The 15,301-nt window shown below is 42.3% G+C and overlaps 1 protein-coding gene across 11 annotated transcripts in view; it reads right to left on the bottom strand.

Moving 5' to 3' along the window:
- Positions 1-704: 704 nt before the first annotated feature.
- LOC116942649 (adhesion G protein-coupled receptor B3) overlaps positions 705-15,301 on the bottom strand; it is a 153,706-nt gene continuing 139,109 nt past the window's right edge. For 4 of the 11 annotated variants that reach the window (XM_032954820.2, XM_032954818.2, XM_076067280.1 and 1 more), the window contains 7 exons: positions 11,909-12,080; positions 9,685-9,780; positions 8,918-8,957; positions 7,434-8,155; positions 6,904-6,939; positions 6,474-6,578; positions 705-4,544 (listed from right to left, as the gene is read on the bottom strand). In XM_032954820.2, the coding sequence (XP_032810711.2) occupies positions 4,347-4,544; positions 6,474-6,578; positions 6,904-6,939; positions 7,434-8,155; positions 8,918-8,957; positions 9,685-9,780; positions 11,909-12,080 (1,369 nt within the window). In that variant the 3' untranslated portion in view covers positions 705-4,346. The remainder of the gene's footprint in view (positions 4,545-6,473; positions 6,579-6,903; positions 6,940-7,433; positions 8,156-8,917; positions 8,958-9,684; positions 9,781-11,908; positions 12,081-15,301) is intronic. The other 7 variants (XM_032954827.2, XM_032954821.2, XM_032954819.2 and 4 more) reach the window with 7 other exon arrangements.

A 15,301-nucleotide genomic window follows, 5' to 3' on the forward strand; every position in this document is an offset into this window, starting at 1 on the left:
GTTTTACCTTCGCGACTTTACCGAAAAAAACAAAGAGTATGAATCCTTGCAGTCACGAAAGCTTCAAATCTAGAATCTGATTCTCCTCGGCAACTTCAATGCTAGAGTTGGGAGAGACCATCAAATGTGGAACGGTGTAATTGGTAAAGAGGAAAAGACTCAATGTAACCAGACTAAAAGACCCAGCAGTACAGGCCCGACTGAAAGAACAACTAGCGCAAAGACTCAGCACCAACCAGGCTTCAGGAAATGTTCATTGAGGACTGGACACAACTGAAGACGACAGTTATAACCAGCTGTGAAAACACCATTGGCTACACAAACAGGAAAAAACTGTGACTGGTTTGATGACAACAACCAAGATATCACAGGCCTCATTGACAAGAAGCGGAAAGCATTAATCGCCTGGCAACAACACAGTCTAGACAGAAAAACAATCATATAAGGAGGCCAAATCGGAAGTACAAACTAAAATCCGGGAATTGAAGAACAACTGGTTCAGAAATAAAGCAGAATAATCTTGATTTGAAGCTTTCGTGACTGCAGAAATCCATGCTCTTTGGTTCTAAGTTATATTCAAAGCAGTGAGAAGGTTCAATGCAGCAATGACATCTACTTTCACGGTAAAGACCGTTTCATATACATTTGTAATGTCTTCTACAGAAGTAGTAAAAGCACATAATTTGATTTTAAAAGCAAAAGAGTCAATTTTTTTCCCTTTTTATTTCGAAGCGATACAAAATAAAATTAAACACATATCCTCTATTGAGACCAGTCAGCTACTCGCGTCCCGAACTACAAGGGGCATTGCGTGTGTAACACGCGCAATGTAGGGCCCTGTCACACACACACCAATAGGTGAGCAGACGGCCGCCACCGACACTGACGGGCGTCTGCCATGGTCAACACTCTGAACCTCACCGGAAAAAATATTCGTGAAATGTATCCGGTCAAATCTCACACAAGGGCATTCCCAAATTTGACAGCCCTGAAACCGTGTGTAGTGTCTACTGCCCCAACTGACCAAAGTAGTCATGGACGCCTGAATAATTCAAGAATATGAATCATTATTGCCGCCCCCCCCCCCCCCCCACTTCGACATCCTTTCCTGAACACACGATTCTGCAAATTCCCACATCGATACAGCCATAATATTTGAATTGTCGCGATCCGAATCAAGAACCAATTTTTTGAAGTATTTTTGTCGTTCCGTTGGCACTGTCCTTTTTGACTCAATTGTATAAGTTTTGTTCGCGCAACCGGTGACATCAGCAACTCGTTTACAAAAATTGCAAATAATTGCTTTTACACGTGCAATTTGATGCATATATCATGAGCGTATTAGTCGATTGTGATTGAACCAATGCATTATTAAACGCCTACCAATACCTCTACATTCAGCTGTCTCAAACTCGTCACTGGGTATATTTTGCTGAACAAAAGTAACTGTGTTAGTTAAATCAATTATTAAACATTAATTTGCCTTTTTAAACTAATTATTCTGTCAAGATTAATAATTATGTACTCTATATAAGTAACACGAGTGAGTAATATCTGAACTGGTTCTGGATCCCCTTTCACCAGCCCACACTGATCAACGTATGGCCAATACATCACCATGATCAACACGGTGTCTGGAAGCCTTCATCCAGCAGTGGATTAACAAAAGGGCTCTATATTATTAATGTAATGTATTACTGTACACACAGTAACAATTTTAATGTTTTCCAAGAAAGATGTTACTTGCAATAGTGCTTATTGTAAATTGTGGAGAGTATATATGGGGGAAATTACTAAGAATTGTATCTTTACAGATAGTCCCAATGGGAATATGATACACTTCACCATCTTTGCATGGTTCACACAAACCGATGACGCTCTATTTCATGCGATTGCTTATATGAGTGCGTGCCGATTGTTTGTCGTTGCTGAAGTAGCGAAATATTTGTTTGCAAGTACCCGTATATCGATAATGATGGATGTTACAATTCAACGTGACTTTTTTTTCTGCTCTCCGATTGATCATTTTGTGGACATTACAGGGCCAAGCAAAAAAAATCCGTGCAGTGCCAACGGTGCCGCACGAGACCAGCACATCAGCAGTGTGGCGCATTTTGCCAACCCTGCGTGTGGTTATGTTCCACGTAAACATCGCTTCGCCTCATCAAGCCGTTTCACGTTTACAGAAATCGGCATTCGTCGAAATGAGAATGCAGTCTTATGTACTGCTGGCTTTTTAACAATTTTTTTTTAAGTGACCACGTTTCTTGATTACAAAATTTTATAGATGTCAGCCTTGCAAGCAATTGTGCCGAAAACACTACCCTTAATAAAGACCTGTGTATGCCAATCTTTGCGCCGTGCGCTGTGTCGGTGCTGTCAGTCGGGATCTCAGGCATTCATTGGAAAGGGAGGCATTGATTGTTGATGCCCACAGGCTGCAATGAAGGTCGCAGTCAGTCACGATCAGTGGCATGGCAAGTGCAAAGCACAGCACGCGCACAGGTTAGAGACACGCATATACGCACGGACACGTACATGAGACATGTGCGCACACATGCATAGACACATGTACCACTATAGCATTTAGAAACTGGTGGGTTAATGCTGTTAGCGAACACTTATTGAGGCCGAAATGGTGCATGAGGGTATGGTGTGGCCAGCAACAATGCCTTGCCACCTTCATCTCCTCCGTGCTAATGTGCAGATGCTTTACCAGGGACTCCTTTATCTTGGGGGTGTCCAGGACCAGTTTTGATATCACTCGTCCCTGATGCTGGCTGTGGCTGGGAATTTAAAACAGGTTTCTGGGTTCGTAGTGCAGTAGTACACTAACCACTGTTCCATTGCTCACCTGTGTGCACATACATACACAAACACACGCTCACATACGTGCATGTACAATGATGAATAAAAAAATTAAACATTCATTACAGTTGTAGGAATCGATATGATTTTGTTATTCAGGCTTGGTCGTCAATGTGTGTGTGCGTTCCAGCATAGCTGCTGCCTTTCATTAAAGTTTGCAATAACAAAAACGCTTCACTTGTGACAAATAAAACTATGTTTTTTTAAAATAACTTTCATACATTATTAATCGATTCACCATGTGAATTCATCTTCAGTTACAAATTTATGGCGATCTGTCAATTTAAAAAAGGACGAATATACATAACAAAACATCTTATACTCTTCATAGCAACTGTGGTCACACATACACTTTCAAAGAGTGCTAATGTAGATAAACACATTGAAGAATAAGCCATGGACAAGTAATTGACAGCATGAAAACTCGGAATCAATGACTGGATATATGTGACCGATTATTTGAGACAGTAGACCGATCGTGTTTTAATCAATGTTGCAGATCATAATAAATATTGAGACAAATAAATCACATGTATAAATTACGTGTTGCAGCAAGCGGGAAAATGTTTGCATTCATGTACACCGTCATATTTTTTTTATTTTTTTGACCGAAGATTTTCGCTTGAGGAATAAAAGTTCCAAGTTCAACAAAGAGTTACTGCATCTCTTTAAATTAATACACTAGTTTGATTTACAATCTTATAGTGAACAAAGTGTGGGTGGAACGAGCACAAACAACAATTTTTTATAAAATTTTATTAACCTAAGTTATGTAATCTTTCAAATATGTGTTACAGAAATATACATTAATATTTTGGAATAATCTACATAAACATCTTTTGTTTTCATTTCATAAAGTCTCTAGACTGTGTGTATCAACATTTTTGTTTTATATCAAAATGAAACTTTTAATGGACTGAGAACTTTTTTATATAGAAATACTGCATTCCACAAAATAGTCAACCCAGTAAATCTTCTACAAAGAAACACAATCCAACAGTAAAGGTGATTATCCATTGCATCTATGCAAATGTGAAAAGTGGGAACGTTTTATCGTAACGTAAATCACATCAAAGTGTTCATGAGAAAGAAAAAAAGAAACATGTGCAGTTTATCGAGATGGAAATGTATAGGTCCAGCTTTTTATATGATATAAATAGGTTTATACATATAACAGGCTATGACATTAAAAAAATGTCGTCTTAAAGGTCTGTTTTGAAACATGCTTGGATATCAAGCAAATATAAGTCCGTCAACAAGTTTGACAAAAGTTAGGTGGATGGAGGTTTATTTTTTTTCCATTCAGCCGATTGTCCTAAAGCTCGACTTCAAGCAGCAAGGTGATGGTTGGTGGGCTTCCCCCGTACCGACCGAGCCAAGCAGCGCCCACCCACCCACCCCCACTCCCCCACCCCCCCACTTCCCCACCCCCCTCGTCGCAAGGCCCGGTGTCCACGGCGTTGCAGAAGAATGCGCGGTCACACTTCGGTTTGTATGTCGCTTTCGTGACCCCCCAGTGGAATGGTAGCCCCTGGTTTCTCCCACTCAATGTTTTTGAGTTCTACCCGTTGATGGGCCTCTCCGTAGGCCTCCTTCTTGCCCCAGGCTTGCTGGGTGGGGCTAGCCCTCCGGATGCAATCCCATGACGTCTTACTCGGGGTCTGCTTCTCTTGGCACTAAAGAGGGCACAACGAGAATTGCACAAAACAACAACGGTGGTGGTGAAAATACTGCGCTGCCAGTGGTACGCAAGCTCAAAGAGCAGCAACTGAACACATTTGGCAATAACTGCCCTTAAAAGTGAAATTTGTAATGTAATAGGCAACGGTTTGGGCCAAGAACTTTCCTAATATAAGATGTATGCATGTATGTTGAACTTAGGTCGCGCCGCACCTAGCCAGCCACGCTAATCAGAGGTGCGGGGGAAGCATAATAAACTAAACACAGTACACAAAATATCTGTATCTCTTTCCTGTCATGCTTAAAAGTAACACTTGGTGATGTTCATCTGCATTGGCCCTGAGCCATTGGTGGCAATTCTCTGGCTGGGACTAGTCTCGCCACTCGACAGTGGTACTCGTATTTAACTCTGTAGACTGCTATGCAAAGACATCCAGGAGTGGAAGTTTACGACATTCCGTTTGTCTCAGGCACTCAATGCTGGATTGACGGATGAATTTATTTTCATAATGATTTTTGACCTAATTTTCACGAGCTAGTTATCCATAGTTAGGTTGCTCGTGAGATGGTCTCTGTGATCATCAAGCAATAGAAACCCATAACGGAGCAATGTGATTTTTCATCCTATGCTCCATTATTTGTGAATGTAAAACTTATACAGTAACATAGCAACTGTGTGCTTCAAGATGTTTTTTTTTCTTCCAAATAACAAGACACTATCGGATCACGTGGTGTGCAAGTATGTGTGCTTAACCATTTAAAGCGAACCAAGTGCAGCAGAAACATAATTCCTGGGCATCACACTAAGAGAAGAGCATGCACACATCGGGATGATTGCAACTGATGGATAAAATTAACGGCTGACAGAAACGATCCAAAGTAGGACGCAGAGAAATAAAACTGAGTCACCAATGTGAGCGCTATGGATTTAAAGCTGTGCAGCACTGGAGTCAAAAAAGAGCGCGAGCTTTTGATAAAGTCGTGAATGGGGAAGTACTGCTGGCAGGAGCTTCATCGTTTGTAAAATGCAGCGTCATCCTCAGACCGCCGCGATAGCCTTGATGAGCGCGGCAGTCTTCAACGATGTACGTCATCGTCTGCCTTGCACCACAGCGAATACTTACGTCCAGTAACCATCTGTGACTAATATATCATCAGTGCTACGGTGGACTGCATTGTTTATTGGTTGGGTTTTTTTTTCTTATAGAGTGAATGTATGACAATGTAAAAAATAAATAAAGCCAGAGTATAAATGGTAAACCTGCACTGAAATTGGCTCTCCTGGGAATTCAACTCGAAGCCATTGAATGATTAAATTCAATATGACACAAGACAGGCCGGTAATATGTGTGTAAAATATGAACATAATGAGTTACACAATTTACAATTGTAATTAAAAAGAATTCCATGAGTATTTCAATTACGCTACAGTTTTTCTCATCTTGCCAATATACTTGTTGGGACATAGCATGGCTTGTACGGAGATCACACATTTCTATCTTGAGCAGGTTCTACTCAGCCAAGCATAACTCTGGGAATGGCAAAATGGTCACCACCTGGTGAGGCTGCACCAATTGGTAAGGAAGTCAATAGTGGTTGCGCAAACAGATAGATCTCTGTCATAGCACTGTGGAATTTCCCATTGACACAACAGTGGTCGTCATGCGGAGTTATATATTTTTTTGTCACGTGACAGATGGTGGGATTTTAAACCCTGGCATCCGTCTGTCAGTGAGGATGAACATGGGAACAATTTTAAGTTTGATGTGTGCATTATAAGCATGCACTACTTGTCCATTTCACAAGAATCCTCGTAGTTATTTCATTACGTGATAACTGTAACGATGCAACGTGGCACAGCCAACTAATTTTATAGGTGAATAAAATTTCACGTGCGGCAGTTGGAATTTAAGTGGGTCGCTTACTGCAATATCTACAGTAGGGGACTCCCGTCCTTTCTCGTAAGTCTGGAACTTCTGATTGAGCTCCTGGAACATTTCTTGGTGTCTCTTGCGAGTGCGCATAATCTTCTGGCAAAAAAGAGGGGGAAAAACCCAGATGGAAATGTAAACCTCGCCAACGTAAGACAGTTACATAAAATGAACATCTTTAAAATTGTCTGAATGCATGTGGGGTGGGTTGGAATGACAGCATTCATAACAACATTCTGCCGGTCACACCTGGAGAGGTTTTGCTTAAAACGACACGAGTAATACTATACAGCAATATCTGGACCGCTCAACCTGACTGTTCGTTTGTGAACGTTTAAATGCTTCTTAAAATTGACAGTTTATCATGCTATATATGTGTACAAATGCATGAATAGTATATAAATGCATTGAAGGCTTGTATTACCTCCACGTCTAATTCTGAATATCTGGACTTTCGTCTCTGAAACAACAAAAATGGAACAAGTAGGTTAAATGAACGCCATGTCTAAATTGTCAGGACAGTTCATCGCAATTATTCAGCACAAATATAATATTTACTTAATTGTTAAATGCATGCCTGTGGCCACTCCACTATGAGAGGTTGGCGTATCACGCAATCGCATGACGCTCATCATGAAAGGTTATCAGATGATCAGTGCACTGCAGTATATCAAGTAGGTTGCTCATTCAACTCTAGGGGATTTTAAGTATTATCCACTCGTGTGTGTTGGTTTTCTCTGGGCTGTCATTCTTGAGACATGCAAAATATATTCAAAAGCAAGTTGGATAAACCTCCTTAGCAGAACCCTCTGGATAAATATCGTATGATTGTCAAGGTAACAAAAATGCAACTTTTCCTTCATCCTTATAAAATAACCGAACTTCCAAGTTATTTGCTCGATGCCATTCTGAATGCACGTAATACTTTAAAATCACTTAGGAATTTTCAGTTACCTCTAAGGAGCTGATGGACACGGTTGAGCTGGTCTCGCTGCGCGGGGTGCCTCCCATCATTGCCTCCTTGCTCACTTTGGTCAAACTGTAATGCTTGGCCATTGGCCTTGACTCCAAGGGCACATTCTGATACTGGTGTTGCTGCTGCTGGTGCTGCATCTGCAGTGGCTGCTCCAGCCCAGCCATTCCATACTGCTCCATGTCGGGGCCTCCCACACCCAGCGCCATGCCCTGGTCCATGCCCATGACGAGCCCCATGCGGCTCAAAGTGCCCTGGCCCATGAGGCCGACGCCCATGCCCATCACCTCCTGGTCTTTGAAGGTGACCGAGCTCCGTGGCAGGACCACATAGTCACTCTCGAGGGCGCGCTTCTCGGCGCTCGACAGCTCGACAGCTGCCACCGGCTGCTGCTGCTGTGGCTGCAGCGGCGTCATCAGATCTCCGCCCTCGTAGAGGCCGCTGAGCGGCCGCCCGCCGCCATCCCCCTCGATGCTCCAGGGCGGCTGCTCGGTGCCCAGGATGGGCGCCATGCCTATGGGGGACAGGTAGCCAGAGGGTCCCTGCAGCTGGATGTCTGGGATGGCGGAGCCCATGGGAATGGCAGGCCCACCGGGGATGGCCTGGAAGTCCTTCTTGTCGAGGATTTCCTCCTCCCGCACCGTCGCCCTCGTGAGGGGCCCTTTGGCGGACCTCCGGCAGGTGTTGATGTCTTTGTGGAGAACTGCATGCAATTAGGCTACATCAGTCTGCACGCGTCTGTACGCTATGAACGCTTAAGATCAGCATGCGTGTTTTAGAGATTTGCGATCAAATGTCACGGTGAAGTCTCTCGCGAGATTTCTGTTTAACGGCTGCATCTTAGCGGCGAGCGCAATAAAGGAATACGTGCATAGGTGAGGTGCCCTTTTGAGCATCTTTATAATATAACATGTACTTTTACTATTTTGAATCATCGTTTTGTCAATGGTATTAGTTTAAAGAATGCAAAAGCTTGAGAAGTTTATTTCACAGGTCACATCCTGTTGAGAAGCTCAAACTGGTCTAGGATTTCCATGTATAAACGAATGCTAATATAATACAATGATCTGAAAGCCACGTATTGGTTGATGGAATAATAATGTGCAGCCTTTTGTCAATCCTTTAATGAATGAACGAGTTCCAACATCATGTTCATCATGAGAGATTGTGCAGGTTAGTGGAGGCCCAGAACCAATTCAGATATTACTTGCCACTGATGTTATTTGTGACCAGGATTTATGCAATGCTCTAACCACTGCGGGTCACTCTCTGCCACCCTCCCTATTTATGGCTTGAAAGTTATTTTATTTCAGGCATGATGCAGATGCTTTGCATTTATTCGTTATGTGTTATTTAAGCACCCACATGCCACTTTTGCTACGTATTTTTTTTATTATTATTTTGTCAGTGTGGATATCCTATCTCTGCACATTTATTACAGTGTGTGTGTTCTTTTCACACGTACCTGATCTGCAGGCCATATCAACATCCTTTTCAAAATCAGACTGAAAAGAAAAATTGGCAGAGCAAATGTGTAAATGTGATTAGCTGCGACAATAACAACTTTACTGTGTTGCAAAACATTAAGAAGTGTAATGCATGAAAGTGTTTCGTATGCATCAATTAACATTATTACTTTAAATGAACACTGAATCTAGTGTAGCCTGTTTACAATGTAACCATCGCATTACGTGTAGGGCTTTCTATATCGGGTGCCCTCATATATGCAATTGTTTAACATAATTACAGACAAAGTGTTTCCCTGCTCAAAACAAGCATTGGGGCGGTGCTTATATCCGTTGGTGGCCCCGAGCCAGTGGTAGTAATTCCATATTCCCATGGTGAGGGCCAGTCTCTCCATAGGACAACCACTGTCATCTTCTCACGAAGTTGCAATTATTGCATGGCCTAATATAAAGTTGATGGGCTGAGTTGACACCTGACCAGGGCATTGAAAATGCACCTCTCTCCGATTGAGTCGAGTGCTCTGGCAACTGCGCCACCCAGCTGCTGCAAGTATTTACGGTGCTTGGCTTTTATTGTTTGTTTGGAAAACCATTGGTGATGTTGCATTTTATATTGTGATCGTCCTCAAGGAGAGTTGCTATCTTGTACAAGGTTCAAGAATTAGTGTTACTCGTACTTCTTTAGAGTGATGGATAGCGAAACGAAAAACAAAACTCCGTGCATTCAAAATAGCTTGAAAATGTGTTACGTCTAAATAACAGTTACCATGATCTGGACATGGCCATTGGGAAAGGACCCACTTGAATCTCCATTCACATGGTCCTGTGTGTCACCCAATCTGCATTTAAGGGCATCTTGCACCTGCAGACATTAATCGTGTGAGACTAGCATTTACCAGAATATTATTGTGCACAGTACTGTACTCTTAATTTGCATTTAAGTTACAATGCAGTACAAGTCAAGTCAAAGTATCTGCCTGCTCGAACGAGCGGTGGTGCTCATTTCCATTCGTGGGCCAGAGCCAGTGGCAGAAAGTACACATTTTCCTATGACGGAGGCCAGTCTATACACAGAATAACCACTCTCAAACTCTCCCATGTTGATGTGGTGCTCACGTTATTGACCCTGGAGGAATGCAAGGCTGGATCGACCCATGAAGTGAGATTTTAAATTATGACATTTCTATTGTATTTAAAATGCTCCGCTACATCACCCCTCAGATGGATTTCTAAAGTACAGTTAATTAAAACATAAATTAGTTACGTGCTAATTGACAATTAGAAAATTTAACGTAACAAAAAGGTTAGCTCAACATAGTAACAATTCACAGATGTTGACTCCTTTCCCCTCTTTTGTCCAACAAGAAGCAGGGGGAGATTTACACGGCAGTGATCAAGAGTAAGCAAGCCCTGCCGTATTATCTATTAAAATTCTATCGCTAAGCAGGCTTACGTGTGTAGCCTTGACAGGTGCTTAAAGAGTCGCACCATCTCGCTTTGGCAATCTGCATAATAAGAGCGCGTTAGGTCACTCATGCGTTTGCCTTGCCACCTGGTCTGTTTTACCCAGGGACTTGAATTTGGAAAAAGCCTGTTCAGTGCACTTGCTCGAAACTGATTCCATGGGCAAATATTTGACAGAAATTAAAAATCTGCAGAAAAAAAAGTACTGACTCCCATTTACAAAATCTATTTAATATTTTTTTGGGTGTGGGGTTTCATACAGCATTTTCCGATGGGAATGTTGTTCGTGAACAGCAAAGTGGGCTTCAATTAATGACAATGGTGATGCTGCTTTAAAGGCATGCATTAATCACTGCAAATCTATCAGAGAGATAAATGAGTTCAACACGGCTAGATTACTTTAACTTTTAATGCTTTATCGTTCAGCCCTTCTTATTGCCCCCCTAGTGATAGACTAATTCCCACTTGCATGCCAGTATATCCATCACCTTGTGACATGCAGGGACAGCTGTCATTCGGGGGTGCCCTGGGTTTAAAGAAAATAAAACTAAAGCTGGGCACTAATGAATGTGGTGAGATCTGCTGATGTGAGGCGCGCTATGAGATGATTGGGCATTCAAGTGCACACAATGCAGTTCCTTCATATTGGCAACCTTTGATGGTGTGCTGTGAATTTATTTAAAATAAAATTAGCAGGCATGCAATGCCCAGCAGCTCCAATGTTTGTGCCGTGTGTCTGTATTGCGGTTAAATCCCCTCCTGCTGTAAACTGCATTTACAAAACGAGATGAAACGGGCATTTTCAACCAAACTCCTTTCAGCATAATGCAGCGCGCTTCTCCAAAGAGCTACAAAGGAAAATTGTAATTATGTCACCATATGAATTATTTATAGGAATATATATTATTGCATTCACTGATGGTACAAATTAACATGTGCTACAAATGGCACAATCGGGAACCATATATCGTACACATATAGAGATACAAAAACATATATAACAGAGTTTATGTAATCTGGCCAGGTGGAGCTGCAGTTAGTGTTCAACTTTCAATGGGAATTCACTTGGCTCATCATCCCTCTGGGGTCGATAAAGTGAGTACTCATTTGTGGTAGTTCTTATGGAGATTCAGGCTCTGACCATTTAATTGAGGAATGTCCAATACCACCACCACGACCACCTCCATTGCCCGATTGCTTGTTTGAACAGGGAAACACTTTGACTTGACTGAATACAGCTTAAATAATTTACAGCAGCAAATTAGTATAATTCATGAGATTCATGAGCAAGACAATTATGATGATAGTGATTCTGCTGTTATTGCTACTGATCATGGTGCTGATGTTGGTCACGGTGATTATGATATGACATTAATGTTATGATGCTGATGATGACAGTGACAAAACACTGATTTTGTTGACCATGCTGATGATGATGATGCGGATGATGTGGATGATGCTGATAATGATCCTAGGGACGAAGCTGATGGCGACACTGCTGCACGACCCGGTGTGCGCTTGCACACCTCCTTCCGAAGCACGCAGTGCACAATGACGATGACAAAGCCCTGCAGCGAGTCGAAGACGGCGAAGAGGATCTGAAAGAGCGGCGAGCGGCGGTCGGTGATGGCCAGCACGGCCGACATCCAGGTGAGAGCGAGCAGTGGCAGCACCACGCACGAGCTCCACAGGGAGGCCCTGCGCACGCACACACACACACACACGTATGCAAACGCACGCACGCGCGCACACACATACACGCGTGTACACCCACGTGTGCATGCACGCGCACGCACACATGCACACGCAGACACGCACGCAAGCATGCACATAAGCATGCACATGCAAGCGCACACACGTGTGTAGATATGCACACACGCGTACACCAATACAGGTGTGAGTGAGGCTACGTTTGTATGGTTCGGTAAATCACTTAAAGACTTAGAGCAGCGTTGTTCAATCAGTGCTGGGGCGAGGCTCAAGCAAACTAAGCATACTCTTAGGGCCCCAAGTGGCTCAAGGGGGCGCTTGTTCATTGCAAAACCAGAGGTGCATGAAATATCAGTTTAAATCCAAACTGCTAATGCATTTAAAATGTTCTGATAAGGTACGCTCATCACATCGCTCTTATTTTTTAACAAATCTATTTTAGCTTGCATTTTCGTCTCGCTCTCGTCTACATCTCTTCGGTCATCACACTGGGAGTTTATGAATTGAAAAATGTGCCCCCCCCCCCCCAACAGAAATGTTTTGCTTCGTTGCCCCCAATAGCTTCACCCCCCATCTCCCCTTTGCTCCACCGATTAACTGGAAGACGTAAGCCGAAACACACAAAAAAAACATCGGGTTCTATTTCACTTCAACATTAAAGTAATTTTGATCGATCCGTAGTCACGTGGCAGTTGCCGTTTCTTTAAATAGAAAACTCGTTTCACCTCTCGAATCCCGGTTCGTGGCTACACAGAGCGGACTTACCGCCCGTTCGTTTTTTTTTGGTAAAAGTTTAAATCCCCCGTCTGTAATCTGAGCTGCGTCGACGTATATTGAGGCTTGCACTGTGCACCACGAGTTAGCTGGGGGGGCAGTAGGGGTCCCCCACCTCGTGAATGGAGGTGAGAGCACTCGAGTGTGGGGCCGTGGAGGTGAGAGTTGAGGCTGCACGGATACCTCATTGTGCAGTTGTATGGTACACAGCTGTGGGTGCTTGGTTGTTTCTGTACCGCGTTTACGTTTCCCTATGTGTACATTAAACTCATAGTAATGTAATGCACGTCAGGTAAGCTCGTCCCAGTGATGGCACGAGAAGGGGCTACGGTGTTGTGCCTGAAAGTAGCATTTTCATAATGATTATACTGCAGACAGCTCAGTTAGCACAGCCGAGGAAATGTTTTGGACGCACAAAATAACAGCTAATTGTTGTATTGGCTCCATATCTATTTAACTGCCTACTCACCTATCCACCCATCGTACCCCCCCCCCCACCCCCGCCCCAGCATGCACGACATAAGTTACTTCTGTCTCTGGCCCAATCTGTCGAGCCAGTGTTTTCTCAGATTGCGTGGGCTTGTACTGCAAGAGCGTGCAATTGATAAGTGATCTTGGCACGATTTCACCGTGGCTTTGTTGTTGTTGCGAGAGCAAACACGAATGCAATTGATGATAATCAAGTTTAATTCATGTTCAATTCACTGCAATGTATAACTAATAAAGCAAAGTCAAAAATTGCATCGCTTCTCCAACAACAACAACAACAATTGGGGCAGCTCTCGTCTGTTTCGGTGGCCCCGAGTGGTAGAAATTATACGTGCCTGTAGAATAGGCCAGTCTATCCATATACAACCATCATTGACTTGCAACAAATTTCAAAGTCAACGGTGAAGGGATGATAATTATTAAATTGCAAGGCATTTATTATAGTGGATTAAGTCACATGTGCATTTTAACGAACTAGGGTATTCAATTAGCTGTTTTGTCATTTCTTTAATTACTTAAGAAATGCAGTTTCACATTTGACTGCACGGCACTTTTTAGACGAACGAACGCACACACTTTGTTTCCGTTCCCTCTGCCTTCATATGGAACTACTCTACAGATAAGTGCAATGCGATTTCGTGGTCACGCTACATTCATATGATGTACTTTCACACTATATGATAAGAGCAGATATCATCAAGTCTAATTTAAAGACATTTGTTTCAAATAAATATGTATGCTACAGAACAGTACATGATTTTTATATTTTACTGTCCGAGTTATCGATATGCGACGTTGTGGTCTACTTTGGTACAATCAAACACACGCCTTTTGCATTTTAAAACTCCCGTTATAAATGTATGATTTATTTTGACCTTGAATTCCCATTTCTACATCTAGTCTACAGAGAGCTCCTTCTCAATGTGCGTTGCTGTTTAATTTCTGGTTAACAGATTAATTGGAGATGCTGCTGCGTTGGCAGCGGTGCACAAGCACAATTAACGCTCCCTTAAATAACACTGCCTTACAACAACAAAAAGACGCATATAAAACATTCGGACACTATTATATGAAGAAGAGACATTGCCCAAAAATGTGGCCCATTATTTTTTGTTGTTTAATGCAGCATTATTGACAAATGTGTCGAGTTTTTTTCATTTGTTAAATTCTTTATATAGAGGATTATAGATCGAGTGTTTTTTTGTAAAGTTTATCATTGTCTTCAAACAGGTTTTAACATATTCACTACGTTTGTAATGTCTTGATCGTGTTTAGAAGTGAGTGTTATAAAAGGCATTATGTTATTTGCATCTTGATATCTGAATTCAACATACACCGTATAACCCATATTCACATTGATAATATATGTATATACAATGGGCCAATGTTAGAACCCGAGTATGGACCTGTATATGAAAACCACATTCCTAGTTGTACGTGTTGTCCTACATTGATTGTCTTTTCTCAAAGCCTCGTGAGGTTTGCTAAGTATTTCTTTTAAAACACATCCTGATTAAAATGCATTCACTAAAACCCTAGGGCTAAATCACATGTGAATTGAGGGAGACTGGCATACGAAATATGGATTTGAGGTTAATAAAACAAGGCCCTATACAAACGTACTAGGTCTTTGTTTAGCGTTATCGTTTGCATGATTAGTATTATCAGTCTGTACACGTACCAGCCACAATGCTTTGCAGGTCAGTGTCTGTTTAATGAGGCTGTTTAATATTGAAATTCACTATTGTGCACGCGTGCCGAGACAGCTCTACAACTGCCTACGATAAGCCAGTCAGTAAAGTTTACCTTGATCGTATGCATACGCATGCTGCACATGTGCATACGCTCGTACATTGAGATATGATGGATTAATTTGCATGCTCGCACATTGCGGACTGACATTATTCTCAAGGTTGTGATTACAACATTGCTACAGATGTGCTGCC

The sequence above is a fragment of the Petromyzon marinus genome, chromosome 15 (assembly GCF_048934315.1).
Source record: "Petromyzon marinus isolate PM22_M1 ecotype Great Lakes invasive population chromosome 15, UKy_Petmar_22M1.pri1.0, whole genome shotgun sequence".
Lineage (NCBI taxonomy): Eukaryota > Metazoa > Chordata > Hyperoartia > Petromyzontiformes > Petromyzontidae > Petromyzon > Petromyzon marinus.